Source organism: Garra rufa, chromosome 4 (genome assembly GCF_049309525.1).
Source record: "Garra rufa chromosome 4, GarRuf1.0, whole genome shotgun sequence".
NCBI lineage: Eukaryota > Metazoa > Chordata > Actinopteri > Cypriniformes > Cyprinidae > Garra > Garra rufa.
Window position 1 is genome coordinate 39,053,377 of NC_133364.1, and position 14,231 is coordinate 39,067,607.

General features: G+C 38.3%; 1 protein-coding gene across 1 annotated transcript in view; it reads right to left on the minus strand.

Annotated features, from left to right (window-relative positions):
* Positions 1-828: 828 nt before the first annotated feature.
* LOC141332939 (uncharacterized) overlaps positions 829-14,231 on the minus strand; it is a 145,629-nt gene continuing 132,226 nt past the window's right edge. Inside the window, exons 16-18 of the mRNA XM_073837898.1 lie at positions 12,701-12,874; positions 1,623-1,669; positions 829-1,394 (exon numbers count right to left, since the gene is read on the minus strand). Of these exons, the coding sequence (XP_073693999.1) occupies positions 829-1,394; positions 1,623-1,669; positions 12,701-12,874 (787 nt within the window). The remainder of the gene's footprint in view (positions 1,395-1,622; positions 1,670-12,700; positions 12,875-14,231) is intronic.

Consider the following 14,231-nt stretch of genomic DNA (forward strand, 5'->3'; position numbering starts at 1 on the left):
GTTGAAAAAAGCCACTCACTCAGCCGTCACTCATTTACGACACACATTTATTCTGTTTGTCAGGATTCGTCCAATTAAAGCAAGAGGCATGGTTTGCAAAAATTCAGGTCTTTATGTTTTTCTTTTTTTTTTTTTTTGTTAAAAACATAAACTGGGCCACACATAGAAAAAAATAAAGAAAATCATAGAAATAAAGAAACCATGGAGTTCCAGGGCTTTGATGTTACTACTGGGATCCCCAACCCAAAAATAAACTCCCTGAACAAACACAACCCAGCCCCATATCGCCAGGACCGTACCACCGACAAATGACAGAGGGGTCACCCACACAGTAATGCACTTGAATTACTTATAAAATTTACATCAAAAATAAATGTAATACAATACAAAATTCATATGAACTTGAATACGATCACAAGTCGTATGAATAAAAACATAATTTGTCATTGCTCGTTGTTAGCTCTTCCATTCACCAGTGTGCACTCCAGCGAATAGAAATGATTAGGAACGGCCTGCCCTTCTTTAACACGCATAAAGAAGACCTAACTTAGAGGATAAATATTTAGACAAATAAATCAAAAAGACACATACAAAAATATATTCACATTTACATATAAAAATAAACAACTACATCCAATACATAAACAACTTTATAACCCAAATCAAACCAAATATATTTATGTGTGGGGTCTGCCATTACGCTGTTATTTGAGTGACAGAAGTTGAGCTGCAGTATTAATGTGATGAAGAGACTCATCTCACTGTTACTGATTCATCATCAGCTCAAAGCATTATGGGTACAATCTCTCATCAGTCTATTCTCATTCATTAACACAGTGAAACTGACGATCCAACATTAAAACCCCATATCAGTCCAGACCCAAATCTAAACCCAGGATAGAGCGTCTGAGTGAATGTGGTGTGTTCTGTGTGGATGAGGCTCATTGTGTCAGAGACGCTGTAGAAGGACAGACTTCCTGCTCCGTGATCCACAAACACTCCTATTCTATAGACAACATTCACTCCTGTTCTACTGATGATGGGCTTCACAGGGAGATCAGTCTGTTTGTTATTGTGCCAGAATGAGTATCTGTCAGGAGAGCAGATCAAACTCCAGGACTGATCATTATATCCAAACACACACTCATCACCCAATCCCTTCCTGCTGATGCTCTTATATGACACTGATATATACACAAGTCCACTCCACTCAATCTCCCAGTAACAGCGTCCACACACACTCTCTCTACACAACACCTGAGGAAAAACATCAAATCTGTCTGGATGATCAGGATATGGCTGTTCCTCTCTCACATGTGTCACCTTTCTGTTGTCCTCAGACAGACTGAGTTCAGTGTTTGCTGTGTTTGGATCCAGTGTGAGAAAACAGGCATCTGAACACAAGAACAGAGACATTTACAACAACAATCACTACAGCTGTGTGTGTTTTATATATATATATATATATATATATATATATATATATATGTGTGTGTGTGTGTGTGTGTGTGTTGTATAAATATATATGTGTGTGTGTGTGTCGTATAAATATATATATGTGTGTGTGTGTGTGTGTGTGTGTGAGAGAGAGAGAGAGAGAGATAGAGAGAGTTTATACGTACATTTCTTCAGTCCTGCTGTAATCCAGCATTCTCCTCCATGATCCACACTAGAAAACACACACAGAAACACATTCATTCAGTAAACACAGACACATTTTTTTTTTTTTTTTTTTTTTTTATTAAAATGGTTTCACTTTGTATTTACAAAATGTGTAAAAAATTACGAATTTGTCAAGAAATTGCTGTTGCATTTTGTCACTTTAAAAGATCAATTGAAAAAAATGAGCAAAGTGCAAAAGTGCTAGAATAGCAATAGCATCAGGGTTCTCACATACTTTCAGACTGTTTCTCACTGAACAACTAAATCTCACAGAAAATAACAAGACAATGCAAAAGAGATCTGTAAATCTGCTGAGGATTTTCTCACTGGTCTTGTTTGGTTTCTAAGAGACTGAACTGGTCTAAAGATCAGAGATTCTGCAGCAATAACATTTCTTCCTGCACTCCACAAGAGCTTGAAGAAACTCCAGCGGTGAGACACATGAGTTTCAAACCAGACCATTGGTTGAAAAAACCAGCATAGGCTCTTTAGGTATGTTTTGATGCTGATTTATACTGGTCCTTGACAAGCTAAGGACTAGCTAAAACCAGCATCAAAACATACCTAACCAGCATATGCTGTTGTTTTGAACAGGGATGAAATCAACATCTGTGTCAAATGAAGAACATGATCAATATGACAGACTCAAACAGAGAAGTAAGATGAATCATTCAGAACATACATTTTCATGCATCATACATTTATGCAAAACAACTGCTTTGATAAAGAGTTTGCATGAAAAATACTGACAGTAAGATGCTATCGTGTTCAGACTGATTGTGTTTCTGCACAATATTTGACTGAACTTTTGAATGTCTTTATAACTTAGTGGTTTAAACCTTTTTTCTCAAAAAAGTGTAACTTTTTCATGAAACTTTTATGACTTTAATATTTCATGGTACTGAACAATATTTACATCAAAATTATGCACCATTTATCTTCATTAATGTAATACAGTGTCATTGTTTTGAAGTGTTGTGGACTTGTGTTCCCTGTTTTCCCCCTGCTTTAGTTCCTGTTTTTAAAGGGATACTTCGCCCAAATGTTTATCTGCTTACCCCCATATGAATTCTTTTTGAATATGAATAGTACAAATTAGAATTATTGACAAGTGTCATTTAACAAAACTGAATATTATATGACATTTAACATAGTTCTGAATTCGATTTTTTTTACTTGAATATTGAACATTTGAAATTGAACACAACTGAATATTCAAATCACAGATTTTCTAATTGACATGTATTTTCAAACAGCAGATTTTTGTTCTTATTTCTAAGACTTCAAATATTCAGTTTTTAAAAATACAACTTCAAGTTTTCAAGATAAAAAAAAATCCGGAACATCAAATTCAATGTTCAAAATTCAAAGCACAGAAATGCAGATCGTACAGGAAGTAGGTCAGAGGTTATGCACAGGGAAGAGTAGATGATCTCCGAAAAGTCGAACGAAGCATTTACTGTGACCAAGAGGGGACATGTTTGGATCACTCAGACTAGTTTGTCATGGCCACAACATATTTACTCGTGGGAACGTCATATTAACTTGTTGGAGCGTGATAATATATCGTTGCCACAAGATGGCAGTGTACACATAGTTATACGGCATATACCTACTTCTTTATCAGTCGGCTTTATGTAAATCGAAACTGAAGCAGAACGCGCACGCGCATTTAAAGGCAAGTTTAATACCCGAAGTTTAGAGAGCGACTCCCCTAAACTGAGCTGGATGATGACATTACTGATGAACTGCCGATAACTGAAAATGAAAATGTCAGCTTACTTTTTTTAAGATTAGTGCAAAAGACACTAAAAATACTCTGTCGGTTTCAGTCATACAAATTAGAGATATACATCATTGGAAACTGTTAAGTGTGTACTTTTATTTGTGCACACTCACAAGAGCAACAGAACGTTGTGCTTTTTTTAGAATAAAGAAAACAAACAGGATGATTTCTCTGTTTTCTCTGTCTCCGCGAACTGCTTTTAGAAATGCGTCACTTATATCATTCAAACTCAGTGAATACTCAGCACACAAACAGAAGAGTGGTATCTACAGAAAGCTTGATATATGCTTTTAAATGAAGTTTAAGTTTTATCGAAAACAAATATTCTGTGATAAAGTAATCCATATGAAACCAAGGACATGTCTAGTCTATCCAGTTGCAGCTAATTATTTTTAATGTGATCCCGCCCACGAGCGAAGAATACATTGATATGTAAATTAGCCATGTGCTTCAAGCGCGGCAAGGACCGGAGTATCTGTACGCGAGGAAACTCCCACATTACCGCAAACAAAGCAACACCACTTTTTCAAGTTTGTCTTGGTTACAGTTTGTTTCTGAATGAAGACATGCTGTGAGGAATAAGACTTATATTTACCTCGATCAGAAGAAGGACGCGATGCGACGCAAACCCAGCAGGAGGAGACATTTACATGAGTAAGTCTTACTTTCATTTTCCTACTAGCTTTAGCTGTTATTTACGGTGCCCGCCAGGGGACACCTTCGGTTCACTTATGTTTGTCGTGGCCACGACATATAAACTCGTGGGAACGTGATATTATGTCGTGGCCACGAGATATTAATTCGTGGGAACGTCATATTAACTCGTGGGAACGTGATATTATGTCGTGGCCACGAGATATTAATTCGTGGGAACGTCATATTAACTCGTGGGAACGTGATATTATGTCGTGGCCACGACATAATATCACGTTCCCACGAGTTAATATGACGTTCCCACGAGATAATATCTCGTGGCCACCACAAACATAAGTGAACCGAAGGTGTCACCTGGCGGGCACCGTAGTTATTTACTTTGACAAAACTTGTACACATTTTACTAGTTAGACTTATTCCGAACTATAATTCCTGAATTTATCAAATGAAACATTATGAAGTACGTTTGATTGCATTGCATCTCTCACGATGCCAGGATATTTTTGATGTTCTAGAAAAACGATGCGTTTATGACTGTAAGATGCATTTATAACGATATGTTTATGACTGAAGGATCATATTTATTTATTTTATTGTATAACAGTAGGGTGTAAAAGTAATGTGCGTGCTTACACTGAATGTATGTTTACATCATGTTTATTAGTAATATAGTGATAAACAATAATTATTAGTTTCTCAGATATTACATGTCCTTTTTTACATTAGTACAAATGCTAGAATCTATGACTATATACTCTACCAGTCATTCTCTTTAAAAGGGAAGTGTGTCCAAAGATTTGCCTGGCACTGTGTGTATTTATTCATTTATTTATTATAGATTCTCCTGATATGAATAGGCTCACAGATGTTTTGCTTTTGTTGTTTTTTAGTGATCTGAAACCTGCTCAACAGATGAATCCTGCTGTCCTTTCCATGAGTCTCTTCAAACTGTTTTCCTCTGAGAGTGCTGTACAAACTTCAGATGATACAGATAAAAATACAGTACAAATACAGATAAATTGTGCACGCACTTTAATATCAGGTAAGATTTGCTTGTTTCATTTGTTGAACTGAATTCAGAAAAAGTTTTCAGAAATACCACAAAGTCTGTGCACATCTGTGTGGTTAGATCAGGGAGCTCAATAATGTGTCTTTGACCTTCATTATGTATGTTTTGGTTTTACAGTGTTGTAAATAAAATAAAAGTAATCTAAAACTCAATTCTTTGAGTCTTCTGACATTGCTTCTTACCTGCTAGTCAAGTCAGTCATTGATGGGGCCATTAGGGAGGGCTCTTTTGTCTCTCAGGTGTGAATTGCTAAATATTCACGGGTCATTGCCACACCTATGAATAATCCCTTTCGATCACAAAACACATTTTAGAAAATTTACATCAATATGTTGTTTTCTCTGAACGAGTGAACGAGATGATTTTCACAACATTTGGTTGAAAGAATTCTAGCCTACCACATCCAATTCTCAAAAGTCTTGTGAACAAATGTTCATGACCTTATTTCAGTGACTTCAAAACTTTAGTTTTTCACTAACCACGCATAAATGTAGTTTTCTCAAAAACTCAAACATGTACATTCATGTTGCTTGCATATTATTGTAGCCCAATTTGTGCTGATTACAATGTAATCAGACTTCAGCCATTAATATGTTTTTAAGATACTGAAAAAAAAAACACAAATGTCAGGGCATGTCAAAACTTCTTCAGGGCCCCAAAACACCCTCAGACCCCAGAGGGTTAATACTGTAAAGCTGCTTTGACACAATCTGTATTTTTAAAAGCGCTATATAAATAAAGGTGACTTGACAATTATTACTGATAACAAAAATAATTGCTAATATCAATATTAACAATTACAGATGTTTTAATTTATAGACATATATACACACTGTTTTTGCATGTAATGTGTAGGAGTGGTTATCTTCCCTGTAAAACAAGTTACAAAGTAGGCAATTTGCATGGCATGTTAAAATGCATTACATTTTATAAGCAAATTATTACTGTAAATTTGATAATTCACAATGTATTATAAAAATCATTAAACAGCATGTTCTAAGTATGACTGAAACAACTTGATTGGTTTTGTTGGTTGTGTTTGTTGTTTGACATTGACATGCAAGTTTATAAATGACCAATATCTAAAAACGTCTTGGTTACGTATGGTAACCCTCGTTCCCTGATCGAGGGTCGAAAGTTACAACACTAGGAGTTGCTCTTGAAAGCCCAAACATCTCTGAGGTTTCGATGACAATGACAATTGGGTGTGCAGATATGCATAGCTGGCCATGCCCCGGATTTCTAGGTATAAATAGGTGTGCCGTCTGCTCCATCGTCCTGAGGAGCCAAAGCGTCTCCAGCTCACTCAGAGGTAGTCCTGAAGTTGTGGCAAGAGGACCCAATGTATCCGTTCCCTCCATCAGGGAATGACGGTTACCATACGTAACCAAGACGTTCCCTCTCTGTTGTTCACTTCGCCGTTGTGTCAAAAGGTACGACACTGGGGGTCCCTAGGGAAGATGCCACGACTCCTGAACTGCATCACAAGTGTCCGGAAATGCACATATTAACCGATATTCCTAGGAGTCCTACACATGGAGCATAATACAGTCTAAGGATTCAACCAAGGGAATTTTACTTAGTATTGGATTCTGATAGTAAGTTCCTCCACCAAACTTAACTACGTGCAATGCCAAAATAATGGAAATGTTTTCATGGTTCACTCTATTGGAACTTGGTTGAACTAAAAAACTTCTCCCAAGGGAGCGCGAAAACAATATTCTGCACTGGGGAGAGTTTGCTCTTTTCCCAGTTGACCCGAAGTCCAAATGAGCTAGGTGGTTGAGAATCACGTCCCTGTGGGAACAAACTAACTCTTGAGAATGCGTATGCCCACCTGCCAGAGAGGGGCAATGGCAGTCTTCAAGACCTTCGAAAGATGCAGGGGGGTAGGGACAGCCCAAAGAGAAGGTCTTTTTGTACTGTAAAGCCTGGAAGTACGCATAGTTCAGGTCTATGGCAACACACCAATCCTGTTTCTTGGCGCACGTAATCATATGTTTGAGAGTTAGAGTCCTGAATGGGAGCTTGCGCAGAGCCTGATTCAGGACTCTCCAATCCAGGATTGGATGAGTCCACCACCTTTCTTGGGTACAATGCAGTAGGGGCTGTAGAACCCTTTCTTCATTTCGGTTGAGGGGACCAGCTTTACCACGCCCTTCCCCATAAGAGTTGCGACCTCCGCCCAAAGAACCACAGCATTCTTACCCTGAATCGTGGTGAATAGAATGGCATTGAACTTGGGTGGTTGCCGAGCAAATTGGATTGCGTAACCCGAGGCGGATGGTTTTGATAAGCCAATAAGTGAGAATTGGTTTCGTAAATCAACCCTCCAGGTATTATACTATTGATGTCAAGGGGACCACAGCTGCTGTACCTGGGGTGGGGATCATGTGATTGGTTTGAGCTGAAAACAGAGTGAGTGGGGATGTGAATCCCTGAATTTCCACGAGTGTTTTGCTCAGTGAATTTGCAAAAATTGTATTGTTGATGTGCAGACACAACATGTGTGTCTGAGCATGTTCTGATTGACACAGAATTTGGCCGTCACATGAGAAGAAGGAAATTGCTCTTTTATTGACCATGTGGTAGACATGAGCCAGGTGGCAGACAGCCGGGATGGAGTCAAAGGTCGATGGTGGATCTCCCCTCTGGCCTGATGAGGGTTCCTGTTATCCTGAGAACAAGCTGGCGGTGCCACCCTACTGCGAGAACTGGACTGCTGGGCGGGTCCGACTGCAGGGCCGGCTTGCTGCGGGGCCGTTCTGGTGGGTGGTCATCACGGATCACAACTTTGAAGGGGCAGAGCTGGGGCCCGACCCCCGTTGAGGCAGGATGTGTTTGATGGACTCTGTCTTCTTCTTTACCGTGGAGAACTGCTGTGCAGATTCTTCCACAGTAGCCTATTGCAGAAGAGGCCAGGTTGGGGAAATGGGGGCATGGGGGACCTGTCCCGCATCTCGGCCAGGTTTAAATACAGGTGGTGCTCCTGGAACACCATCATGGACAGCGCTCTTCCCAGAGCTTGCACCGAGACTTTTGTAGCACGTAGAGAGGAGTCAATTGCCGAAAGCATTTTCTGCACCAACTCTGGGTCGGGAACACCCTTGTGCAGATCTTTTAATACCTCGGCCTGATATACCGGCGGGACAGTCATGGCATGCAGGGTGGACACAGCTTGTCCGAAGGTCGTATAAGGCTTCGCCACGAGAGTGGATGAAAACTTACAGGCCCGGGACGGGATTCTCGGGCAAACCCACCAGGTTGCGGCAATTGCATCGCAATCACTCGCTCCGTACCTCTGTATACCCCCTCACTGGACCCCCATGAAGGGTTGTGAGCTGATAGAGGGGTTTTCCACGATTTCATCAACTCATGCACTTACGGGAAAAATAACACCATGGTCACCCCCCAGATACCAATCGTCTAACCTAGAGCGTTCAGGATGAGGCGGAGAGTTCCACACAAGCATGATCTCTTTTGCTGCCCGTTCGAGCACCGCCACCATTTCTGCATCAGTGATCGACTAAGACTCAGCCCCTGCCGTGGCCTGCTCAGCCAAGGCTTCAGCATCTGATGGATTGCGGCCTCCCTCTGATTCTGCTATAACTTCCCTGAATAAGAAATAAAGCCCATACAGAGACGAGTGATCAAAGTCATCCAGAAACTCGACCGGTCAACACACAGGAAGAGTGGTCTGGGGGGATTTACCCGGCGAGATCTTGCTTGTTTCCTCCCGCTGTTCAATGCACGTCGTTGCAGCCTCATACCCGGAAGTAGAAGAACCTGTGAGCAGAGCATGCCCAATGTCCTCGCAAGCCTGACATGTGCCATCAGCGAGCGCTGCGACAGAGGGGGGACGCCCCAAACACGCAGCCGTGGCACAGAAGAACACAAAAGTGGCTTGTAGGTGCATTTTCAGACATTTAATGAGGCTCAGAGATGGCATGAGTGCAAATAAATTCATGAAATTTAATGTTGAGTTAAATATTTTAAATATATAAAATTTTTAACATAGAAATATTAAATGTTTTAAATAACTAATATTATACTTTACAATAAAACTAAATCTGCCAGCAGGTGGCGGCATCACTTTGTTGTCACTGAGAAGCGGCAGCCGTGGCGGGGATGATTTTTGGTGTGCCAGCAGAACAACAACAACAATGTGCTATATGTGCTATACCTTTCTTTTCTTCTCATTTTTCTCTAATTGATGGAAATCCATCATAGACTCACTGCAGTTAACAGAAATCCATAGTACCGAAGGATAACTTTAATCCCTGCTTTTATAATAAAACGCTGTGAATTTGTAGAGTTTGCCGTGTTTCTGGACATTGTTGCGTGAAGAATGCTTTCACAGGAGTTAGACATTCAGAGCAGCGCAGACACTTGTTCTGGTAATTTTGTGTAGACAGTCTGTAATATTAAGTTTATGTAATATTAAGTCGTAATATTAATATAATTCGTAATATTAAGGTTATGTAGCATAAATAACAAAGCGTATTTTATTGAGATGAATCCCGCTATCAAAGTGCTTCATTCTACCTGGTGAACCAGTTTCATAAGTGGGTCTCCATGCCACTTCGCTAAAGATAGGTGCCTCACTAGATTTGATGGATGCCGCGTCCAAGCCACACAGCCAACACAAAATGAAAAGTCTAAATATACACCCTACAAAACTGGCACTACTGTAAATAAGTTACTTGTGTTAAAAAGTGTTCATTTGTTTTGAAAAATATCTTGGATTTGTATGTTTAAAAAAATAAATGCTTAAAATGTTATGTAGATTTTCCAGTAGGAGAACAAATGACAGTGTTATCCTCCTGCTTATGGGCACTGTGATTTCATCTGGAAAACAGAAAATCATTTGTTGCTTTATCTGGCAAAGATATGCTTTCTTCTTCTTCACATTTTATTTAAATGGATACCGTAATGTATTTTCTTCATTATAAATCAGGTTTTTTATCATTCTGAAACGTGCTGCGATTTCCAAGGCGACTTATTAAGCAATCAAGCTCAAGCGCAAATCATGCACATTAGGATTGGTGACGAATGAGAAAGGGCAAATGAGCTTGTATTGAGTTATTTTGCAGCTTTGATTTAAATATTTAGACTGGGCGTTTATAATAAATGTTTACAGTAAATTTGTGTTTGTTTTTACTTATATTTTTGTTCCTTTTTCTGTTCTGAACACTGCTAAATTTACAGTATTTTTGTGTAACGAGAGGAATATAGATACATGTTTCTAATGTTTGTAAATTTTTAGTTTATTTTACATTATTTCTAAATGAAGTGATAAAATCTGTCTTGTACATCAATCGATTTGTACAATAACACAATTTATTTGTGTCATAAGGTGCTCATAAAAAAAGATATAACAGTGCAGTAACATATCTATTATCATTATTATTATCATTATTAATCTAAGTGAATAGTGTTGTTTAGCATTGCTGGTACCATGCCATGAACCCTAGACCCACAGAAAACAGAACACAACCAAACCGAACCACATGAGTAAAAAGATGTGTGTGGCAGAAATGACACTAGTACTGAGAAAACAATGGCGAACAGAAGATTTGGTTTTCAAGCAAAATGTAAAAGTTAACCCTACAACTCTCCTTAAGTAGGTTTTATCTTTACTTTCTTTGGGGTCAGATTGACCGCAAGGATTGAAAGTGTGATTCCATAATGAATTATACATTTTTAATATTATAAACTATATATCATTTTTTTTCGTTTACTTCTCAACTTTACAGTTCTGCTGTGTTTTCATGGATATTTTGTACTTTTTTACCCATTTACCCAAAATCACCTTAATGATGATCTAAATTTAATCTAAATTGTTTTTGGACATTGCTCTATGTGTTAGGGATACAGTACTGCCATCTACAGGTTAGTGGAAAAACATTTGAAGATATAGTTAAAGAAAGAAAGTGCAATGACCACACACATCCAGCAGAGGCCCTTAGGGACTAATTTCATTTTCACTTTATTTTTCTTCATGCTTCAACTTCTCCTCACAACTTTATGATATATATTTTGTAAATATACATATTTGAACATTCTAAAATAAATAAAAAATGTTTTTTTTTTTGTAAAAGCGTAGAATTTTAGTTTTTTAGAATTGCTGAATTTTTGTCTTTCATCTTTCTTTTATCTGCACTTTTCCCTCTCTTCTCTCTCTTTGTGTGAGTGTGTGGGTGTGTGAGTGGGTGTGTGTGTGTGTGGGTGTGGGTGTGGGTGGGAGTGTTTGGGGGGGGGGGTGTTTGGGGGGTGCTGTGTGGTGTGTTTGTGTAGAGTTGTGTGTGTGTGTGTGTTTGGGGCAGGGGCATGGTGTGTGGTGTGTTTGTGTAGAGTTGTGTGTGTGTGTGTGTGTGTGTGTGTGTGTGTGTGGGTGGGTGGGTGTGTGTGAGAGTCAACATGCATGTTCCATGTTGCATTTATGCTCTAGTACCAGTCTTTCATTTATGTATGAACATTTTCAGATTTATAGCAGATATGTTGATTTTTTATGCCAATTTCTATATAAATGCTCCCTGTTGCAGTTACACACATGTGTGTGTTTGTGAGTGTGTGAGTGTGTGTTTGTGTGTGTGAGAGATAGAAAGTTCATTCCACTTTGAGTTTATGCTGTAGGACCAGGCCTTTATTTAAATGTTAATTATTTTAGATTTAAACTGGATTTACTACTTTTTTTGGACAAACGAAATGAAAAAAAGAAGAAGCTTTTTTTACTTTTCCCATTCATTTTCAATGTGGGGTCAATCTGACACCAAGGAGAGGAAACTATAAATTTTTTTTTACACACCTTTAGAACAACCGAATTAAGTCCGGATTTTTTTTGTGTTTTTAGATTGATTATTTAGTTAAAGTCACAGAGTCTCATGCCCCTGAGATTAAGGGAACTTTATAAAAAAATGAAGGAAAACTCCAGTGGTGTCAGCCCGACCCCAAGGAGAGCTTAAGGGTTAAGTAAAAGACCACTTCTTATACCAGAGAAGGTGAATTATTATTTATTTTTTTTTGGGAGGGGGGGGGGGGATAAAAATAATTAGATCTTACTTTTCTTTTTGTTTTCATTTTTAAAACACTATTTTTGCTGTTTACCTCACAATATCCTATTAAGGTTTTCTGTTACTATTTTGTTTTTTTCATTCTACAGTGTTTGCTAAACTTTCTATAATTAGTTAATATACAACACAACACATGGTGTATGCCATGCCTCATCTTATTCATTTATAATTTATAGGAGTAAAAGCAGACAATCCTAATTGGTTTCACTGACTTTCAAGATGCCCATGCAGAAACTAAAGAGTGTGAGATTTCTGAAATATGTTAACATATAACTACAATCTATGATAAAAGAGAAACTATTCATGCATGGATTAATGCCATGCTGTAGCAAAAAAGAGAGACCAAATAATATTCTGGGACAAGAATAAGTTAGAAAAACTAAGAAAGTTAGTTGCACCGGTGCAACCAGTAGGAAGAATGAGCCTAGAGGTCTGTTTATGCTTGAAATAACATACTTGAGTTTTTCCAGTGTGTATTTTGGGTCCTCCAGTTTTTCAGAGAGCAGCTGGACGCCTGAATCTCCTGGGTGATTGTAGCTCAGATCCAGCTCTCTCAGATGTGAGGGGTTTGAACTTAGAGCTGAAGACAAATAACCACAGCCTTCCTCTGTCACCATACAGCCAGATAACCTACAAACACAACAATAGTTCACATAGCATTAGTTTGACAATCAGACAATCCAATGTCTTGTAGATACACCAAGAAAATCACATGGCAAGACATGCTGTTTCTTTTTTAGTAATCAGGAATATTCTTAATTGTCTCATAACTTAATGTAAGGCTACTGTTGAGGACACTGATATTATAACCCATTTTAATAAGGTTATAAAATACCATACTGCAGAGCGTATAGCATGATTTGCAACTTGTGGTTTGATTGTAGCTTTTGTTTTTTATTTACAAAATGTATTTTTAATGAAAATCATTACTGGTGTTTGAACTCATGTGAACACCAGTGATGACCTTGTGAATAAACTAATACAAACATCATGATTAACTCTCCTTACATTATAATCTTTTTGTCATTGTTTTTGTTTTTTCAGTTGATGGAATCAAATTTTTGCCAAAGATTTTATACCTTTTTTTAATACAGTAATTAAATTAAAACATTAAAATAATAATACAATTTTAGGCAAAAAGTGAAAAATGCACTGCCAATGTTTTCAGTTTGTTGTCAAGTCATGGCAAGGGTGCACCAGATGGTGCACTGAAGAGAAAGTCTGACACATCAGTTTGCAAGGTTAAGGACATTCCTGATGTAAAGAGCTACTGTCACGTATGTGGTCTATCCTGTCTTTATGAACTCTTGCACACACATTCTGGACTGCAATCCCCATAAGCCACTGCACCAATCACTGCACACACCTGCTCCTCGTTTTCCATTGCACTGATTGCTGCACACACCTGCTTCACATTTACCCTCATGCATTTAAGCCACTCACACACACAGCTCTTCGCGAAGTCTTATTGTTCCGTATGGTCTTTATTTCCGAGCGTTTCTTTCCGTGTTTGTTTTCCCTGTGTTTGATTCCTGGACTCCTCCCCGTGTTTTGATTCTCACTGCCAGCCCCGACCTTCTGCCTGTGTTTGACTACTCTTTGGATTATCCTCGTTGTTGTTGTTTGCCGGTGATTGACCCTGTCTGTGTACCACGCCTTCTAATAAAGCCTGCATTTGGATCCGAAAGTCTGTCTCCCAGACCTCCTTCGTTACAGCTACACTCGTACTGCCCCTCAATATATGATATTCTTAATGCTGATAGTTAGCTTTAATTAACATTTATGGGTAAACTAAATCAAACAGCATTTTTAGAAGGAATAAGAAATATTTTAATACATACAATGACTTTGAAAATAATTGAAATAATTTAATACTACTAACATATCATAATTTGAGCATTTGACATCTTCAGCTTTGTTTATAAACATTATTCCTCATAAAATGTAGAAATTACTAAATACATCAATGACTGATCTTGTCTGTTTT